This window comes from Saimiri boliviensis, chromosome 7 (genome assembly GCF_048565385.1).
Source record: "Saimiri boliviensis isolate mSaiBol1 chromosome 7, mSaiBol1.pri, whole genome shotgun sequence".
NCBI lineage: Eukaryota > Metazoa > Chordata > Mammalia > Primates > Cebidae > Saimiri > Saimiri boliviensis.
The window spans coordinates 44,707,539-44,728,977 of NC_133455.1; the positions used below are offsets into that span (position 1 = coordinate 44,707,539).

Sequence of the window (21,439 nt, forward strand, 5' to 3'; positions counted from 1 at the left end):
AACATATTTATTAAATAAGAGGTAACAAAAAATTCAGACTCAACAAGTAGGATTAAATAGTAAATTTATTTTTTAATTGTAACAAATATATGCCATTAGTATGTTCTTAAGTTTTGGGTTACATTGGCAAGTGTCTTTAGTTTCTTTTGAAATTCTTTTCAGGAATCTTAAGGATATAGTTCCCTTAAAAAATATTTCCTATGTTTTACCTCTTTTAAGACTGTAAACAGGACAAAAAGGCATGGATATGAGAATCAGCTAGTGATCACTGGCTATTCTAAATAGTCACTAAGGCTTGAATTCTTTCTTCACCAGAAGTCCCAGAGGTTTCCCTGATATTAACAACTTTATAAAAAATTGATCATTATTCATTAAAAATTAGATATTTGTAAAGAAAATATAAATGAAGTCTACACCAAAACTCTTAACCACACTAACTTCAATATTATGAATCACAAAATCTTTTTGATTGATTGCTGTATTGAGAGAATCTTATATGCTTTTAGAGAAATATTAAATCCCACTATAAGAGATGATAAATTTTAGTCAAAGACTAGAACACAACTTGTAGAATAGATAATTGGACTTGACAGTTAACAACAGTTATTTACACTGTACAATGGAACAAATAGAAATCTTAATTCTTCTGCCTTTATAGCTGTAGCTGACCCCTCAGGAATACTTTGGCTTTCAGATTTACAGTTAATCTTAATTCAAATCTAAAATATGTATATTTCCTATATGTAACTTTTAAAGATAATGTTTTTGTTAGGAGGAAATACAAAAGCTGAAAAAAGAACTGGAAAATTTTGATCCTTCATTTTTTGAAGAAATTGAAGATCTTAAGTATAATTACAAGGAAGAAGTAAAGAAGAATATTCTCCTAGAAGAGAAGGTAAAAAAACTTTCAGAACAATTGGGAATTGAATTAACTATCCCTGTTGCTGCTTCTGAAGAGTTTGAAGATGAAGAAGAAAGTCCTGTTAATTTCCCCATTTACTAAAGGTCACCTATTCATTTCATTTAACTATTTATTAACTTCATAAGTTAAAATCTACCTGGAAATAAGCAATTCTCTGAACTGTAGTATTTCCTTCTCACTACCTTGTACCTTTATACTTAGATTGGAATTCTTAATAAACAAAATTATATGAAATTTTCAACTTATTATAAAAGTATATATTTGAAGACTTAGAGTAAATTAGGGCCATCAAACAGGCAATAAGCTCTGGTGAATTTCTCTACATTCATAATGTTTTAAGTTTTTTTAAAGAGTATGAGGGTAAATTCAGCAATTTTAATATTTAAAATTGGGAGTTTATACATATTTATACATGTGTTAAGATTCTCAAATCATAACTATAATATATATAAATACAGGTGTAGACATACAGACATATAGGTTATGAGGCTGAGCCATATGTTTTGTTAAATATCTAGCAAAATCAAATTGAGCTTAAACTATTTAATTTTGAAAATTAGTGACATTAAATTGTTGGTTTAATTGTTGCCTTTAAATTACCACTCAGTTACAGTGGAGAGAATCCACTGCAGCCTTTGTACAAGCTTAGGCGCTCACTGTTAACTTATATTTTTATGGCAAGAGATTAAAATTAATTTGCTGGTTTTGAATAAAATTTTGAACAGGTATTTGAAACTGGAAAATTCATTTCTTCACAAATGGTAGAAGACATACTGATGTTTCATAATGAATAGGAACCTTGAAATATTTTTAAACATGGTAGAATATCCAAGATTAGAATATAATGAAATAAACTAATTTGCATTTTATACCTCAAATATTATATCTTTGAGTCTAGCAAATTTCTGATTATCTATTTTTGAAAAATGATTAAACAAACACTTAATGTCAAAGGCAGAGTCACATTTGTTCAGGTTCATGTTGATAATAACTGGTCTTGAATTCATGTAAGTATCTGGAATTGGCCAGCATAAGCCAAGATGATGGCGATGGACCTAGAAAGAGAAAAAAGGTATTAGCTTTAGCATACAGATACTATTTTCATTCACTTAGAAATATTTAAGTGCTTACTATCTGCCAGGCACTGTGTAAGGCTCTACTTTATCTTACCCTGTTTTTTTCTTTTTTTTTTGAAATACCTGTTCTTCTCCTAACATATTACATATTTGTTTATTGTCTATCTTTCCCATTAGAATGTGAGTCCATGAAGGCAGACACCTTGTTGACTGTGTATGTCCAGCACCTGCAAACATGCCAGGAACATAATCAGGGGCTCCATAAAAATTTTAAGAATCATAGAGTCTGTTGCTGACTACAGACTAGCTACCTGAAAAATGTGGGAAAGGAGGCATTCTAATTGAAGGGAATGTTATGTGATGGAGTTTTTTTGCTACTGCAATCATGTAAACATGGTTAGAGCAAACACAATGTCAGTGTGTTTGTGGGGGCAGAGATGAAGAGCAGTTCTGGGAAGTTAAGCAGGGGCCAGATCATGAATACTTAATATAACTGAACAGATTTATGCAGGAAAGCAATATGCTCATTCATTTGTGAAGAATGGAGAAGACAGGACTAAAACTGAAAGATTCTGTTTTTGGAGGGTGACACTGATATGACAGTTAAAGCATGAATCTTGGCTTGAATTAAAATTAACAGTTAATTGGTTGAGAAGAAGTACATAGATTAGAACTGTTAGGAACTGATAACTAGATGTATGAAGTAATGAAAAGAGGGGTTAAAATTAATATCCAAGTTTTTACTTCAGTGAATTATGTGGAGTTAGAGAGTTACAACTAGGACAGTTTTGAATATTATGAATTTCAGGTACCTGTAAGAGGTCAAATAGAGAAGTCCAGGAGACAGAAAGGGAACAAAGTATAAGATAATTCATTCTGTATGTATCAACTGTTACCCTGGCACTCTTTATTCAACAGATTCTATATTCAAGTCTGGGAGATGCTGAGTTAAATTAGGTTAGTATAAGATGTCACAGGGAGTTCTACCGTGCAAAACGAATTTCCTCACAAGGGATACATAGTATCACTTTAATTCTGAAGCACACCTGTTAGGATCAATGCCTCACACAATACACACTGGGAAACACTGTTTTACCACTTAAAAAATGGTGGTATGTGGGATGAGAAAATTAAATTTCTTTACTGCAAATAAGAATTGCTGCCATTTTTAGAGATAATTTTAGTATCACTTCTACTTTGTTGTAGGAATATAAGATGGCATAACCCCACCTGAGCTTTTTTTGTCATTACCTTTATTAAACAGCCATCACTGCAATGCCATACTATTCCTTCAATTTTACCCTCTTTGCAACCTTCAAACCAGGACAAGAGATGATTGTGCTTCAATGAAGGTAGATTTCTTATTTGAAATGCTCCATGTGGTATAAGAAGATGTAATGGATGTTTCTTGTTCCCTAACCCTAAGTGGAAAAATTTGCCATTAGCCATACTCATTTAAAGGAACTTTCAGAAAGAATGAGAAAATGCACCTCTCCAAATAAAAAGTCTTTTGAAACACTTAGGAATAAAGGTAGAAAGGCTGGGTTGGTTCCTTAAAAAGAATACAACCAAAGTGCATTGGCACCTTATTCCAATAAGTCTAAATTCCACCTTATTGTACTCTCCACTAAGGTTCAGCAAACTATGACCTGCAGGCCAAGTCTAGACCTTTTTTTTTTGTAAATAGTTTCCATGGAACACAGCCACACCCACTCATGTAAGTACAGTCTGTACCTCCTTTCAGAAGAGCGGCCCATAGAACTTAAAATACCTAATCTGGCATTTGGCAGAAAAAGTCTACCAACCTTTGGTACCAGTGTGGCACTGGCCACCTTAAACTATTCTTCAGTGTTTGCTAAAGAGCTGTACTGCATCTCTGATAACTTGTCTAACTATCATCTTAGCTTCTTTGTACCTGGAAATCTACTTTTTATCTCTACATAGGATTTTCCTGTTGCAGCTTTAGTGTCTTTAGGTCTGTCTTCCCATCCCCTTGTCAGCAAGGTAACCCATAGTGCTCTCAGGACTTGCACTCAATTCATCATGATATATATTTTGATACTTGACGTGGTATTCATTGCCATTCTTACTTTACATCCCTGGCTATTCAAATTGATGCTATAATAACGAAGAAAAGTGCATTTTCAATTGACTCAACTCACCTGAATTTTAAAAAGCAAGGGCGTTACATCTGAGTCATTACTTTTCATACATAGTTGTGTATTACTATTATAGGAAAGAATAAGGATAAAAATCAACCTTTTGGATTAATGTTTTTTTCTATGAATGTAGTGTTAACAGAAATGGGTATAATCCTAGGAAACTAACTCAAATTTGTTAGTCGTTTCTTTAGTGTGGGTATGTTTTTTAAGTTGACCCTAGAAAGTTCTCTATGAATGACAGTTACTGTAACTGAACAAGAAAAAGGCTTCACTCACCATATGGGTTTCCATTGATATTTGTTCCTATGAGCTCCAGTGTTTGTTCTAAGAGATCTGATAGTGGCACTGCACTAATTTCCAAAAGTCCAGAATCATCAGGATGATGTTTTAGTACCAGGGCAATTTCAAATTCATAATTAACTACAGAGGAGTGCCAGCAATACTGTTTGTTGTTTTTTTCTACTGGTACCCAACCTATCATATAAAGAAGAAAATTATTTTTTATTACATCATTTTTCTTTGGATTGAAACTATAGGTAATTTATATTTTTGTTGTAAATTTCCCATGTTTTCTGGGTGTCTATCACAAAGATATATTACTTTAAAAATCAATGGGAAAGTTAACAGTTTATTACTTTTTAAAAAATCATAAGGGTTCATTTTCTGTTTTATAGAATTAACCTGTTATGCACTACAGAGCACCACCTAGCGTTCTCTTACCAGAAAATTCACCCTTAGTAAGAACTGAGCACTATTCTAAGACATAGCACTCAAATTTTTTTTTTCTTTTGAGACGGAGTTTCGCTCTTGTTAATGCAATGCTGGAGTGCAATGGTGTGATCTCGGCTCACCGCAACCTCCGCCTCCTGGGTTCAGGCAGTTCTCCTGCCTCAGCCTCCTGAGTAGCTGGGATTACAGGCACGCGCCACCATGCCCAGCTAATTTTTTGTATTTTTAGTAGAGACGGGGTTTCACCATGTGGACCGGATGGTCTCGATCTCTTGACCTCGTGATCCACCCGCCTCAGCCTCCCAAAGTGCTGGGATTACAGGCTTGAGCCACTGCGCCCAGCCTCAAAATTTTTTTATAAAATTAAGTTTTCTCTTTACCTTCTCTCAAGCTTCAGGGACAATGGATATAATGTTCCAAGTTCATTAAACTGTTCCAATATACACTGAACAATTTATTGATGCCAGGTTTATTGAATGTTATTGCTATGACTCTTCTCATTCTTGTTGCCAGAACTGGCTTCCTTCATCATTCACCCTAGATTACTGTAATAACTTCTTTGCTGGTCTGCTAACCTCCAGTGAAATCCAACCCAGTTTTGTCATAGTTCTGCTTGTAAAACTTAAATTTAGTTTTGCTCTACCACTGATTAAAAATCATGATATTCAGGATAAAATTGAAATTCCTTTAGATAGAATAAAAGGGCCTTTAAGATCTGAGCCCACCAAACTTCCAGCCTCAACATTTTTTTTTTTTTTTTTTTGAGACGGAGTTTTGCTTCTGTTGCCCAGGCTGGAGTGCGATGGCAATGATCTCAGCTCACCATAACCTTTCCCTCCTGGATTCAAGCAATTTTCCTGCCTCAGTCTCCCGAGTACCTGGGATTACAGGCATATACTACACGCCCGGCAAATTTGTTTGTATTTTTAGTAGAGATGGGGGTCTCTCCATGTTGGTCAGGCTGGTCTCGAACTCTTGACCTCAGGTGATCTGCCCACCTCAGCCTCCCAAAGTGCTGGGATTGCAGGTGTGAGCCACTGCGCCTGGCCCAGCCTCAACTTTTATAGCCGCTTCATGTTGTCATATACCCTGAACATTCCAGCTGCAATGAAGTGTTATATAAAATATCCAAAATACCCCATGCCCTCTCCTCTTCCTGGGAGTTTGCCTAAGCTGATCTTCCCTCTTAAACACAAGCTGAATGAGCACTTCCTCCTCTTTTCTCCAGTAGTACCTGATGTATTCATTCCTGTTAGTTCTTAAATCATACTACTATTGGTTGATTTCTCCCAATGTCTAATTAAAGATCATTGAGGACAAGGGTTCTGACCTGCATTTTTGTATTACCAGAAACTAAGAGGACTTTTCACATAATGGGCACTCAAGACATGCCAGTTGAGAACCTATAACCTTAATTTGGGATACCTTTCTATTCACCATACCTTTGCAAAATTTTCCCATCCCAAGAAAAACAACTTGTGAGACAACTATTTTTAACTCCCTCTGAGATACTCTGGGATCTACACACACACACACACACAAATACACACACACACACACACACACACGCATGCACGCACACACACATACTATTTGTTATCCCTAATGGAATAGACGCTTCTTGAAATCTCATTTCAGACTAGATCATCTCATCTATCCTGACAAGAACCTGGAAGCTATTCCCTCTTCTTATTTTTTTGAGACAAGGTCACAGTCCAATGCTCAGGCTAGAGTCCAGGGGCATGATCGTGGTTCACTGCAGCCTCAACATCCAGGGCTCAGGTGATTCCCATATTAGTCACTCGAGTAGCTCAGACTACAGGCGCACACTGCCATACCCAGCTAATTTTTTGTATTTTTTGTAGAGACAGGGTTTCACTATGTTGCCCAGGTTTGTCTTATACTCCTGGTTTCAAGCAATCCATCCACTTGCAACCAGGAGTATAAGACAATAAAGCGTCTAATGAGAATAGCCTTGAGGCCAGGTGCAGTGTCAGCCTCCCAAAATGCTAGGATTACAGATATGAGACACTGCACCTGGCCTCAAGGCTATTCTCATTAGACGCTTTATTGTCACAGACTACAGCTAGTAAAAAAGGCCATCTTAGAAAAGATTCTAAATCTAAGAGGACATTCTTGATATGAAGCATCTTTGATATAAACTGCAGGACTTTACATAAATTTGATTCAGAAATTTTGTGCTACACATACTAATGGGGAACCAGATTAAAATTCAATTCTATAATTTCTGACTGAATGGATATTTTGATCATTTTACTAGTAAATGCAAAACTGCATTAGTAGGGATATCATGGTACCAGGAATGTGTCCATTTTCATCAGGCACTGGGTTTCCATTTATTTGTTCTATTTCCTTTGCTGGTATCCAGCACTCTGGAGCTGGTTTGAAGTCCTCCTCAACATTCCAAAAAAATTCTAAAAAGAGATAATGTTATATGTGGTGATACTTTAAAAAACATAAAATACTAAACAGAATAAAAATGGGAACAGCTACTAAAACCTCTATCAGGGATGATGCAATTATTCTCCATTCATTATCACCACAATGTGACCGTACTTAAGGTTAGAATACTAAAACTTGAAATATTCAATTTCATATACACAATTTGTATACAGTATTTAACAGTCTAACTAAAGTAACCAACATTCCATTAAGTATTAGATTCATGAATTTTTAATATACTATGAATACAAACATAAATACATTAATGTTTATACAATGAGTGTATATACTACAGATATTTAAAAGCATTTTAATAAGGATATTAATTTCCTGAGAAATTAATATTAATTACACTTGATTTATAAAATTACATATTTGTCTATTACATAAAATGTGTCACTCACTTCAATATATATGTAGTAATTTGTATGTTTTAATAGAGTGACACATATTAGGAAAATACTTTATAATTTTCAATAATATCCTTTTTATATATAAAAGTATTCTAAATTGCTTAAATTATACAGAAAGATATAATGTACAGAAATACCATAGCAATAAATACGCCACAGATTTCAGCTATTTAAACATGAAAAGTTAAAAACTAACCTTTTGGGTTTCCTTTTGAATGTAGAAAATTTTTAAATCTTTTTTCAGCTTGTTTGTTGGGTTTTCTATCTAGTCGGGCCCAAAGGTATGGCTGATCTAAAAAAGTAATAACAAAAGGAAAAGAATGAAGTAAACAAAACTTATCTTGAAAGACATTTCAGAATAGAATTTTTCAATAAACAGGAGGCTAATTTCTCAAAGACGCTAAAGGGAAACATGCAATATAAGAATATATACCACCTAGCAGTACTTGATGCTATGAGAAGACTTACTTCTGTGGCTAAAGAATGAGGGCAGGAGACAAAAAGTAAATATATGATATTTTTTATAAGGGCATTGCATATTCATATTTTGAGTAAGCAGAATTTATGGACAACTGAAGCTAACTCTACAAAATGGAAACATAACCAGATAACTGTATTCACCACCACCCCCCAAACATTACACTGTGCTTTAAAGGTTAATTCTGACACAGCTGGAATCAGGCTGAGCTGTTTTGCATTGCACTGACCCCTGATCAAGGTATAAAAATACTAATAATATTGATTTGTACTCGTGGATCTGAGGAGTTGCAGGACTGTGCTAGTGTTCTTTATTGGTAAGAGTGAGACTGATAGCTTGCACCTGGTCTGAGACCCTTGATGGGCTCTGCTGCGGAAGCTGGTTACTTAGCAGCAAGATGCCTACCTATATAACCAGCAAATATATAAAAATCCCCAGCTGTAACTCCATTTTGCATTCCCTGGTTCCAGGGTGTTTGTCTGAACACGTAAGTGGTTCCTGATCTGAGAAAATATGTCCTGCCAAGGCTTCAAAGCAGCTTTGAAGTATAGTAGCTTTTACCTGGCATCACCATACTCCTTGCTGTGAGACAGTCCTTGGCTATAATACACATCTTTACTTTTAATACCACTGGTATATTGTGTATCCTTTAGCAGTAATAAATGTGGATTTGTAAGCATTGTCACTTTGCGTTCTGTGACTTACTTTAGCAGTTAAATTCTAACTCAGTAATTGCCATCATCATGCATAGTGATACACACTATAGTTTCTTAATAGAAATCAATGTCTGAAAAATCTTTTATGGTTTTCTCAAATATACAAATCCAGGGTTTATAAAGAAACTGCTATATGTTGGTCCTGATATTCTGTACTACTTACTAGCTATCCAGATAAGTAATATGAAGAACCAGATTAAAACTGTATTATATTATCATTTCTGGTTCAGTGGACCTTTTGTTTCCTTTTTACCAGTAAACATAAAAAATGCAATTCATTTACATCCATTAGAATGGTTACTACCCAAAAACAACCCAAACAGAGAAAGACAGAAAATAAGTGCTGGTGAGGAAACTAAAAAACTGGAACCTTTGTGCACTGTTGGTAGAAATGTAAATAGTTGTGACCACTATGCAAAACAGTACAGTTGCTCCTCAAAAAATTAAATTAGAATTTCCATATGATCCAGTAATTCCACTTCTGGATATATATACCCACAAAACTGGGAGCATAGCCTCAGATATCTGTTCACATCTGTTTACAGTGGCATTATTTGCAATAGTCAAAAGATGAAAGCAACCCAACTGTCCACCAATGGTTGACTGGATAAACAAAATGTGCTAGATACATGCAATGGAATATTAATTCCATTCCTTTAAAAAGGAGTGAAATTCTGATACATGCTGCCAACATGAATGAACTTTAAGGACATTATGCTAAGTGAAATAAGCCAGTCACAAAAAAGAAACACTATGATTCTACTTATTTGAAGTACCTAGAGTAGTCAAATTCATAGAGACAGACAGTAGAATGCTGGTTACAAAGGGCGTGGTAGCAGAATAAGGAGTTGTTGTTTCATGGGTAGCATTTCAGTTTTATAAGATGAAACAGTTCTTGAGATGGAGGGTGGTGATAGTAGAACAATGTAAACATACTTAATGCCACTGAACTGCATACTTAAAAATGGTTAAGATGGCAAATATTATGTACATTTTAGAACAGTAAAATTTATTTTACTGCATTTGATGAATTTCCTGATACAAGGAATGTGTCCAGATGCCTATTTAGTGCCCAAGGAATGTGTCCAGATGCTGTTTTTTTTTTTTTTTCTGGAAGTGACAGGTAATCTCACCATCCAAAAATAATCACAAAAAAAAAATCTTTTCCATATATTTCTTCTTAAAATGACTGAAAATTTCTATTTGCATTTCTTTTAAAATAAATTAAAATGAAATTAATTAAGAGACACTGCCAAAAGTAATAAAGCCACTGGAACCAATGCAGGAAGAACAAGCTTAAGGGTCCCACAAACATAGATCCCACTGACAGTTCAGTCATTCAGTCACCATACGGTCTTGGATAAATTAATTTAAGTTCACTGAGCCTCATTTTTCTTTTCTTTTTTTGAAATATAGTTTCCCTCTTATCCTCTAGGCTAGAGTACAATGGCGTGACCTTGGCTCACTATAGCCTCTGCCTCTTGGGTTCAAGCAATTCTCCTGCCTCAGCCTCCCTTGCAGCTGAGATTACAGTCATGCACCACCATGCCCAGCTTGTTTTTGTATTTTCAGTAGAGGCAGGGTTTCGCCATATTGGCCAGGCTGGTCTGAAACTCCTGACCTCAGCTGATCCACCCACCTTAGCCTCCCAAAGTGCTGGGATTACAGGCATGAGTCACCACACCTGGCCTCATTTTTCTTATCTGTGAAATGGAGAGGCTACTTGTACAAACTGGAGATATATCAAGCACCATACTGCCTGTGCCCTTAAATGGTATTAGGTAAATGTTTTAGTTTATCTTTTTTTCCCCAAGAAGAAAGTACAATAATAATTTAGGTAAACTATAACAATTGCGACCTTTTTGTTTTGCTGCTATACTTGGGTTTCCAAGGGTTTATGAAGAGCAAATATCTCATATCATATAGTCTATAAAGTGATTAAGAAAAATAAGTAATATTTATAGTAAATATTATAGTTTTATTTTACCTTTATAGGTAGTAACATAACAACATGTTCCATCCACTTTTTCTGTTGGAATTGCACTGTATATATCTGCATCTAATGCCTTGTGACTTATAGTTTCAGTTGCCAAAACTTTAAATGGCTTAAAAAAAGAAAGAGAGAAAACCAGTTTAAGATAGACAGCCTCTATGTTTTTGCACACATGCTCACCAGAAATATTCTTAATTTCATTAGTTTTAAGGGATGATCTCCTGTTCATCCTTCAGAATGATTTAAAAATATTTCTTCTGTGAAGTTCTGAATTGTTCCCTCCCTTCTATGCTATCACAGCAACATTTGATTTTCTACATAATTCTGTAATTATTGACCTTTCTTTATGCACCTTTGTTCTTTGCAGGACTGCAACCCTAGCATAGGCATTCAGTATATTTAATCATATACCTGACAATTATTTACTAAATGCCTACTATGGATTAAGCATTGTCTTCAACACTGGAAATACAGAGGTGAACAAAAAAGTACCTGTCTTTGGTGAAACTTGTATTTTAATGAGGGAGACAAAAGCAGCACAGTACATGATAGGTCAGCTATGACAAACAAGTGCTAAAGAGAAAAACAAATGGGCAAAGGAAAGAGGGATGAGGTGCTATTTTGGAAATGGTGGAAAGGGAAGCTTTCTTTGAGGAGGCAACCTGTGGCAAATTTGAAGCAAGGGAATACTATGTAAATATCTGAGGAAAAGAAAAGGTCCCCATTCAGGAGGTTGTTTGATGTGTCTGAAGAATGTAAGGCAGCCACTGTGTCTAGATCTGAGTGAAGGTAAAACTAGATTATATGTTTAATTAACGTTAACTCCATAGGTGCTCCTGGTATACAATACAAGTGTCTTTCAATCATAATTTTCAGTTTTCCCAAGAATCAATCTACTCCTCAATACATGAGACTTCCCCCTTTTTTATAAGCACAAACATTTTTGTGATCTACAAAACGTGTTTTTCAATTAAGACTTGATTCATAAGGAGTCTTAGCAAGGATGTGGTAATATACTCCTGTCTCAGGTCAAATTCTCAGGGAACAGGCAAAATAGATGGAAGATAGTTCATACTTTGTTTTTGCCCTTTTTTAAACCTTTTTTTCTTGCAAAGCTAATACATGCTCATTATAGAAAATCTGTAAACGAAATGTAGAAAGACATAGATGAATCACCCGCTTCATCACCATTCAGATGTATCAAAAGAACCTTTTGGCATACTTCTTTTCTCTTTTTCAGTGCATTTTTCCCAATATTAACTGACATCAGTTTCTATTTGCTACCCAGAAGTTTCTTTAAGAGCCAAAGTAAAATGGATTTCTGGATTTCCTTTTTTCCTCCTCAACTTCAGATGTTTTTCCTCCTCACTTTCATGATAAACAACTGCTATTATAAGCATAAGTTGTTTCAACCATGATTTTCATCCTTTTCATAAAGCAATTATTATTAGTATACCTTCATTGTTACAGAACTTCCATCTCTGTCTAAACATTACAGATCACAGACTTTTAAAAGCTTCTTAAGTTTCAGAACAATTTTATCCTTGATTCAGTTTTATATCCTAAAAAAATCTTCAAATGTATCATCATAACATTCAACAAATACTCTTAGAAAATATATTGTCTTCTTGAAAGGAAAGTTAACCCCCTGATGGTTTCCTACCATTAATAGTGATTTATATTAGTTATATTAGACATGACAGTACTACAAACAAATTTCTGAGCTTTATCAGCTATGGTTTATTTACTTACTTAAAAAATGTTCAAGATGGCAAAAGAAAAATCTCTATAAAACAAATCTCTTGACTCTTGAGTTAGGCTTCACTTTGACAATAGTTTTCTTACAGTTACCTGACTTCTCCATGTAGTCTGATGAATTGTTTACTGTGAAAGTTGTATTCAGGAGTTTACATTGATCTAAAAATCTTTGTGGTAACTCATTCAACAAAGTTTGAGCATCTAGTTTGTGAACAGCCTTGTCCTAGACTATGCAGTTAGAATATAAAAAAGGAGTAAGACCTGCTGGCATCACCTCTTAGGCAAGACCTCACGTGGGTACTTCAGTAAATACAGCCCCACTGATAGGGCATGCTGGCCCACTGTACCATATTAGCGATGTTATACCATCTACTTCAGTACCATTTTAGTTCTAAGTCTTTGCACAATGAGTACTCAAGATTTGAAGCTGATTTTCTTTTTTTCATGTTTTCCCCCTAAGAATTTTCACTTTTAAAACCACCAAGAATCACCTGCCTTTTGTTTTTCCTTTGAATGTGTTGGCTTTGAGGGTACCCTCTTCTTGTCCCTTCAGCTTTACCAGTAGTGAGCTGTTGACATATTTATGACTTTTCTACTGTCAGGAAGAAAAAAGGGCACCAAGGATGAGAAAAAGACAGTTTCTTGAGTTCCTACCAAATTTTTATCTATAATTCATTTTCATTGCTGAAGAAGACTTACGGCATTTCTATAGTTATATCTTAAGTAACATCATCTTACAAAGTGAAACAACGCTGTAAATATAAACATACTGCTGTGCGTGTGCTTAAGGCTAATGTACTATTTCAACCAGGTAAACTAAGAAATTAGCCCCTTCTAGTACTGATTCAATACTTTAAAAATATAACCATCTAGTAGGGATTCAGTACTTTAAAAATATAACCGGTTTTCACTAACTTATGACGCTGGTATCAAAGGATATCAATTTGCCCCAGGGAGGTAGGGCCACAGGGTCTGGTCTAACAGCAGTATGTGTGTGTGTGTATCTAAATTTATCAAAGATCCTGGGGGGAAGATTGCCCCATGGAGCTCCTGATGAGTATAAACATTTCTTCCATAAAAATCAATTATCTGTTCTTTGCTATCGATATGTGCAAAGGACAACATGAGACACTGAGGGGTACAAAAAATTCTCCTTCTCTACCTGTCATCAAGACTTTATTACTGGGAGGAAAAAGCACAGGTATTAAAATACTGAGTATCAATTGAGTGGCCCTCTACAATTTCTGGGTAGGAGAAATCACTGAGATGACTAAGTTGATTTAAGATGTTATGGAGAAGAACTGACTTGAAAAATTAAAAACATTCTAGAAGTGATCCAGAGTGAACAGTCTGAGCAAAAATATGAGACAGGATTGTGGTTGATATGTTCACTGGATGAAACAGATGGCTAAAACAGAGAATTCACTTTAAGAAGGATGGAGGGTAGACTGAGCCTCAGTAGGAGGCCCTGAATTACAATTAAGAATGTAGATGCTATGCTATAAACAATACTGTAAGCTGTTCTTAATTGCAGAGAGGTAAGAGAAGGGGCTGCTTATTTTCCCTGGTGGAAAATATTTTTACAAACTACTCCGCTCTAACATACAAAGTTTTATATGGATTACATTATTTGTTACAGCTAAAAAAAAAAGGCTGATTGATGCTACAAACATTGAGTAATAACTGGTATTTAGACGAGGAAAGAACATGATGATGATCAGACCGAGTGGCAAGTAAGACCAATTAGGTAGTGCAATGGGCAGGATATGAAATATTAACTATAACAGCAGTGACAGCAGTAAAAAGAATGAAAAGATCAGATGCTATAAGGTAAAAAGCATCAAGGTGAATAGAAAACTGGCCTGAAATGATTCCAGGGTTCATTCTTTAATTCAACACATATTTGTCCAGTGCCTGCCACGTGTCAGGTCCTACAGGCTGGGACTAAAGATTAACAGGACAATCTGTCTTAAACACATTTTAGTCTAGAAGATGAGAAGGCCAGTGCCAGTGATGAAACTCAAGTGAGGTGGATTTCCAATGGACACGTGGATTTTGTATGTAATCAGCAAAGTTGGGAAGCACCCAGCTAATTACTGGGGATTCTACTGATCAAAGACTACAACGTTTTATAGTACAATATGAAAGAATTGCCTTAATATAGGTTACTTATTATTCACTCATTAGCATTTACCGAGACCGCATTATATAGAAAACACGTTGCTACAATAGAAAACCTTGAGATGAGAACACCAAAGTTGGAATAAATTAAGTAATTACTGGTAACATGAGGTCTGATCTTCAGTGACCTAATTAGGCTACTGTCAACACGGCCAATGGTTACGACATAACAGGTAAAGCAAGTCTTATAATATCCCCCCTTTCTCACTGCACTTTTGAAAAGTAGTAAAGCTTGGACTGTGGCAATTATCTGATTAGAAGGTTTCCCCAAAAGGTGCTGACCTGAAACCCATAGGTGCTGACCTGTGGTTTTTCCATTTCCCTGCGAGGGCAAGTTTTAATCTCCTGATCAAGAAAATTCTCTCGCAAATGCCCTGCCTTACAACTAAGAAAAGTACAAGAACCTGGACTTGTACTCAGGGCATATAAGACTTCCAACCCAGACCTCCCCAACGAAACCTACAGAGGCTCCTGGCCTGCAGGGCAGTTCTAACAGCCGCCCTCGCCGGGTTCGCACTGAGCCAGCGCCGCGGGGAGAAGCCCACGCGGGCCGCCCAGCCTGCCCAGCGCTGCTCCTTACCTGATGCTCCCTTTTGGAGGAAGGCTCCTCTTTCACCTCCGTCACAAACACACACGGCATCTTCCGCTGCACAGAGCCCAAGCGCTTCATGATGAGCCCAACACAAACAGTGCGAGTGGAGGGCGCGCTTTCGAACGGGGTCCAGTCCAGGCGGGGAGAAGCCCTGCAGCTGTCACCTGCGGCGCTCAGGCCACTCACATTCCGCGCCCAGCCACCGCCACGGCACCCCCACCCATGCCAAGCCCCAGCTAGGGGCGGGAACGCCCATCCAGAAGCGGCTTCCTGGCCGCGGCGCCTTTTGGGAGTTGTAGTGCAGAAGCTGATGCGTTCCTGGTGCGTTCCCACGTGCGTCCTCCGCCCCCACCTCGGCTTTAACCGATGGTTTCTTTGGGGAAGTTAAATAAGATCAAATAATAAGTAATGAACATTTCAGATGTCGACCTAACGCAGTTCCAATGAAACCTACTTACCTGTTATCTTTAGTTCATGCGGGAAGCACTATAGAAGTTTAGAAATATTTAGAGACATCCCCAGATCCCCAAGCAGAATGAAAACTGCTTTTCCAGTAGACTGTCAGAAGACGCTATAATAAAAATACCTGGGATCAAAGAAAGTTACCGTTTGAACTACGCCTTTTTGTGCAGCATAACATGGTCGAAATGGTTCTGATGTTCTTTCCAGAGTGAATGCAAAGTTTCAGTCTTAGACTAATCCAGAAGTACAGGAATAACTACAACCAGGATTTCATTCTCAAGTTTTTCATAGGAATCTTTTTTATTTTAATTAAAGGTGAGGTCCAACAGCTGAAATGGCTTGAGTACTGGTAGTCAATCAACTACGAAAACAGCTAAAAACAGCTTTAACTTACTGCTCAAAAGAATATCTTGAGGGTAAGTGACAAGATGGACAATGACTAAATCAAATAAATACTAATATTTAGGAATAGTAGCGTTTCCATCTCATTGCATTTAGTAGTTCCTAGTCTGAAGTTGTAGGGGAATTCTGATTTTACTTCCATCCTTTTTGGGCTTGGACTAGGCCCAGGTCTCATTTCTTTGTCTTATCTGCATGTATTCGACTGCCCAGCATATTACTGACTTAGCCCTTGGAAAAATTAAGCAATTATATCTCACTTAGCGGTATTTAAATAGCAAGGGGGTTCCCAATAAATAAAACAGCTCCTTTAAAAAGTTCACAGTTATGCTGAATACTGACAATGAAAAAATTAAAATGTAAAAATTCAGTTTTTTGAATGGTGGATTCAGAGGGGAGGGAGGGTGGAAGAGATTTGTCATTTCAAAGTGTTTACTTTCTTTTCTGCTTTCTTTTTTCTCATAGGAAAACACAAAAAGCTCTCCCACATCACATCCCAGATTTACCAAAAAAGAAAACACCTGATGCAGGCTGTGTAATGTTGGAACCAGAAACTTTTTAGCATTTTGCAGTCAAGTGCCAGTGACTTCTTTGTTCCTTCAGAGGCATTCGAAAAAGCGGCTTGTTTCATGAGTTTCAAAGAGACAACAACTTTCACAGCTATTAACTGTCACCTTCCAAACTGCCACAGAACCTTTTAGGTCCTACATTCTGTCATTTCTGGGAAATACTCATCTTCTAAAACCTCACTCCACTTATTTGAATAGTAGCAGCAAATCTAGTCATCTCTTAGCAAGCACTTTCTATTTCCAAAATGTTGGCTTCCTCAGTAGCTGGAGCAAAGCTTCTGGCAGAAACACAAGTCCACATCAGGGGAGAGCCACAAGATCAATTCATGTTTATAAACTGGACTCATGCTCTCATGTGTAGCAGCCATCAACTTTGCCCGATTCTCATAATTCTGAAGAGTTACGAAGGAGTTGCTACCAGCCACTGTACTAAAAGTGGTGTCACAGGATTACAAAATCGAAGAAAGTCTTTCTTCTCTGACTGATATGTTAGTGCTCTAGCATGCACCAAAGATGAAAGACACTCAGAGTGAGCCTGCTTTGGCCAACACAAAATACTTACAGAATTTTCAGGCCTACTCCCAGCCATGGAGACAAATTTCCCATCAATCACTCTTCATTACAAGGAGGAATCATCCTCACAGGGTAGTAATAGCTTTTTTTTTTTTTTTTTTTTTTTTTTTGAGACAGTCTTTCTCTGTTGCCAGGCTGGAGTGCAGTGGTGTGGTGGTGTGATCTCTGCTCACTGCAACCTCTGCCTCCCAGGTTCAAGCGATTTTCCTGCCTCAGCCTCCTGAGTAGCTGAGATTACAGGTGTATGCCACCAAGCCCAATTATTTTTTGTATTTTTTTTAGTAGAGGCAGGGTTTCACCATGTTGGTCAGGCTGTTCTTGAACTCCTGACCTTGTGATCCACCTGCCTTGGCCTCCCAAAGTGCTGAGATTACAGGTGTAAGCCACCAAGCCTGGCTGTAATCACTTTTTATTTTTTTTAAGACTAGAAAGACATTTACAACAGGAAAGAATAGAATTGAAATAGAAGAAGAAATTTGAGGAGAAGGAAAACAAAAGTTTTTCGTTTCTGTTGCATTGTCAGTAGAAAAGAATTTGAGGATTAATTTAAGCCAGCTACAGGAATTTGCATAAGTAGCCAGGAGCCTAATGTTAATCCCCAACACCATGGGGAAAATGTCTCCAGGGTATGTCACAGACCTTCAAGGCAGACCGTCCCATCACAGGCCCAGAGGCCCAGGAGGAAAGAGTGGTTTTGTGGGCTGGACCTAGGGTATCTGTGCTGTGTGTAGCCTAGGGACTTGGTGCCCTGTGTCCTAGTGGCTCTAGCCATGGCTGAAAGGGGCCAAGGTAGAGCTCATACTATGACTTCAGAGGGTGGAAGCCCCAAGCCTTGCCAGCTTCCAAGTGGTATTGAGCCTGTAGGACCACAGAAGGCAAGAATTGAGTCTGGGAACCTCCAGCTAGATTTCAGAAGATGTATGGAAACACCTGGATGCCCAGGCAAAAGTTTGCTGCAGGGACAAGGCCCTCATGGAGAACCTCCGCTAGGGCAGTGCAGAACGGAAATGTGGAGTTAAAGCCCCCACACAGAGTCCCTCTTGGGGCACTGCCTAGTGGAGCTGTGAGAAGAGGGCCACCATCCTCCAATCCCCAGAATGGTAGGTCCACTGACAGCTTGCAACATACACCTGGAAAAGCTGCAGACTTTCAATGCCAGCCTATGAAAGCCAGGAGGAAGGCTGTACCCTGTAAAGCCACAGAGGTGGAGCTGCCCAAGACCAAGGGAACCCGTCTTTTCCATCCACATGGCTTGTATATGAAACCTGAAATCAAAGGAGATCATTTGAGCTTTAAAATTTGACTGCCCTGCTGGATTTTGGACATGCATGGGGCCTGTAACCCCTTTGTTTTGGCCAATTTCTCCCACTTGGAGTGGCTGCATTTACCCAATACCTATACCTCTATTGTTTCTAGGAAGTAACTAGCTTGCTTTGGATTTTATAGGCTCATAGGTGGAAGGGATTTGCCTTGTCTCAGATGAGACTTTGGACTGTGGACTTCTGGATTAATGCTGAAATGAGTTAAGACTTTTGGAACTACTGGGAAGGCATGATTGGTTTTGAAATGTGAAGACATGAGATTTGGAGGGGCCAGTGGCAGAATGATATAGTTGGCTGTGCCACTACCCAAATCTCAACTTGAATTGTATCTCCTAAAATTCCCATGTGTTGTGGGAGGTAGCCAGGAGGAGATAATTGAATCATGGGGACAGGTCTTTCCCATGCCACTCTTGTGATAGTGAATAAGTCTCATGAGATCTGATGGGTTTATTGGGGGTTTCCACTTTTGCTTTTTCCTCATTTTCTCTTGCCACCACTATGTAAGAAGTGCCTTTCACCTCCTGCCATGATTCTGAGGCCTGTCCAGCCATGTGGAACTGTAAGTTCATTTAAACCTCTTTTTTTCTCTCAGTCTCAGGTATGTTTTTATCAGCAGCATGAAAACAGATGAATACATTTATGATTTTTTATTATCTGCTAGGTTTTCATTTGTTGATTAAAGATACTAAGAGGAAGATATCAATAACTGCTGATTGAAATGTTTCATTCTGGGAATCAGAGTACTTCACTTATTTTCAACAAATTCTCAAAACCTTCAAGCACTCTGAAACCTTTCTGCTATAGGAAGAAGACATTACTCTTTTTATGATGGATGAAAAAATAAATGGAATATAGCTACAAGATGACTATGTAGCCTAATTTATTTTCAAGTACCTATTAATATATCATAATCTGGGCCGGGCGCGGTGGCTCAAGCCTGTAATCCCAGCACTTTGGGAGGCTGAGGCGGGTGGATCACGAGGTCGAGAGATCGAGACCATTCTGGTCAACATGGTGAAACCCCGTCTCTACTAAAAATACAAAAAAAAAAAAAAAAAAACTAGCTGGGCATGGTGGCGCATGCCTGTAATCCCAGCTACTTAGGAGGCTGAGGCAGGAGAATTGCCTGAGCCCAGGAGGCGGAGGTTGCGGTGAGCCGAGATCGCGCCATTGCACTCCAGCCTGGGCAACAAGAGCGAAACTCCGTCTCAAAAAAAAAAAAAAAAAATCATAATGTGAATATGATTTTTCCCAAATCAATGGATAGCGGGGATACATATTTAAATAATTGTTTTTATTGTCTTAGAATATGGATAACTCATTTACCTATGTCAAATTTTTAGTGTTATTTCCAAACCTTCTATAGAATTGAAGATTTAGAAATAGTTGTTTACTTGTGAAATACTTATTACTTTCTATTATAAAAGTATAAACTAGTTTATAGTCCATATTAAATCAGAACATTTAAAGACTAAAATATGCTATTTCATTTTGCTAGTCCTTTTTAGTTAACGAGTAAGGGAAATACAGTGTTCACTCAGGTAAACTAGCCTACAGTTACATGTGAGGTCATTTATGATGAGCAAACAATGGATTAGGTAACAATGAGGAAAATTCTGGAAGTTTGAGTTTGTGTGCTTACTAGCAACCACTTTCAACATTTCTGCAAAGCTAGAGAAGGTATCTTCTAATTTAAATTTCTTTAAGAATTATCTATTGTGTAATATACTGTCAACAGGAGGTCAGTTTTAAAGGAATACTACTGATAGCCTGAAAGACTGTGAAAAAGATATTCTTTTTCTCTCTTACACACTGATAGTTCTTATATTTGCATTTCTGCAATTCTTATACATATATATTTTTCAAAAAAAATTGGATTAGCAGCAAGAGAGTTGAAAATGGCAGAAGTTGGGAATGACTGCTATTTCTTTTTTAATTCCACATGCATAAAGGTAAATATTGTACTATTTTATAGTACTTCACATGCTTAATCTTTTTAGTAGAATGAAGGAAGATATGGCAGTAACTTGCATTGCTGAACCAAAATTTACTATTTTCTTGGAAGATATCTTATATACTTAAAATATAGATTAAAAAAGCCTGTCATGTATTTCTGACATACTGAATTTATCTGAAGAAATCTGAGATAATTTAAAACTATTATTTGCTTGAAACTACCCTTATATATGTCAGTTACATGCCTATAGCTTTTGAATATTCATATGGCACTTTTGTCTATATGATGGCACCTTGAGACATTAAATTTCTAATATTGAAACATTAAATGATGTAAGATTTTGTTTTAGTTAATATGATTCCAGTCATTATAAATTCAAATAGTTGAATTCAGGTAGCTGTCAAAGTTAGTGTAATAAATCTCTTTAATCTGTTTCCTTATTTGAAATTTTTTAACCCAATTACTAAGTTTTTATTTGTCAAAAGTCTAAGTAACAATAAATGTTTAAGTATCATTAAAAAAAGAAAAGAAAATTAATATAAGCCAATTGGCCACATATAAATTAAAGTTTATGAAGTTAAATGGGAAAAACTGATAATTCCCCCAAGGAATTAGGCTGAATGGATGTTAATAAAACCAGATAAAGGTTAAAAACTCAGTATTTGAAGCTTTGT

At 36.9% G+C, this 21,439-nt stretch overlaps 2 protein-coding genes across 2 annotated transcripts in view; one reads left to right on the forward strand and one right to left on the reverse strand.

Moving 5' to 3' along the window:
• CEP290 (centrosomal protein 290) overlaps window positions 1-1,003 on the forward strand; it is a 90,194-nt gene extending 89,191 nt beyond the window's left edge. The window contains exon 54 of the mRNA XM_039472306.2: window positions 773-1,003. Within this exon, the coding sequence (XP_039328240.1) occupies window positions 773-1,003 (231 nt within the window). The remainder of the gene's footprint in view (window positions 1-772) is intronic.
• On the reverse strand, window positions 136-15,676 carry RLIG1 (RNA 5'-phosphate and 3'-OH ligase 1). Its single transcript, XM_003927861.2, has 7 exons — window positions 15,472-15,676; window positions 10,947-11,064; window positions 7,962-8,057; window positions 7,208-7,324; window positions 4,437-4,634; window positions 3,250-3,419; window positions 136-1,977 (listed from the first exon to the last, which is right to left on the reverse strand). Exons 1-7 carry the CDS (start codon window positions 15,559-15,561, stop codon window positions 1,789-1,791), a joined length of 978 nt encoding a protein of 325 aa, XP_003927910.1. The 5' UTR covers window positions 15,562-15,676; the 3' UTR covers window positions 136-1,788.
• Between the last annotated feature and the right edge of the window lie 5,763 nt (window positions 15,677-21,439).

Coding starts and splice junctions, on each gene's coding strand:
- RLIG1 (XM_003927861.2), bottom strand. CDS start 15,561: ATGAAGCGCTTGGGCTCTGTGCAGCGGAAGATGCCGTGTGTGTTTGTG. Junction 7,325..7,961: donor TTCAAAAGGAAACCCAAAAG/GTTAGTTTTTAA, acceptor ATCTCTTTTTAG/AATTTTTTTGGAATGTTGAG. Junction 1,978..3,249: donor GTGATGGCTGTTTAATAAAG/GTAATGACAAAA, acceptor TTCTCTTTCTAG/GTCCATCGCCATCATCTTGG.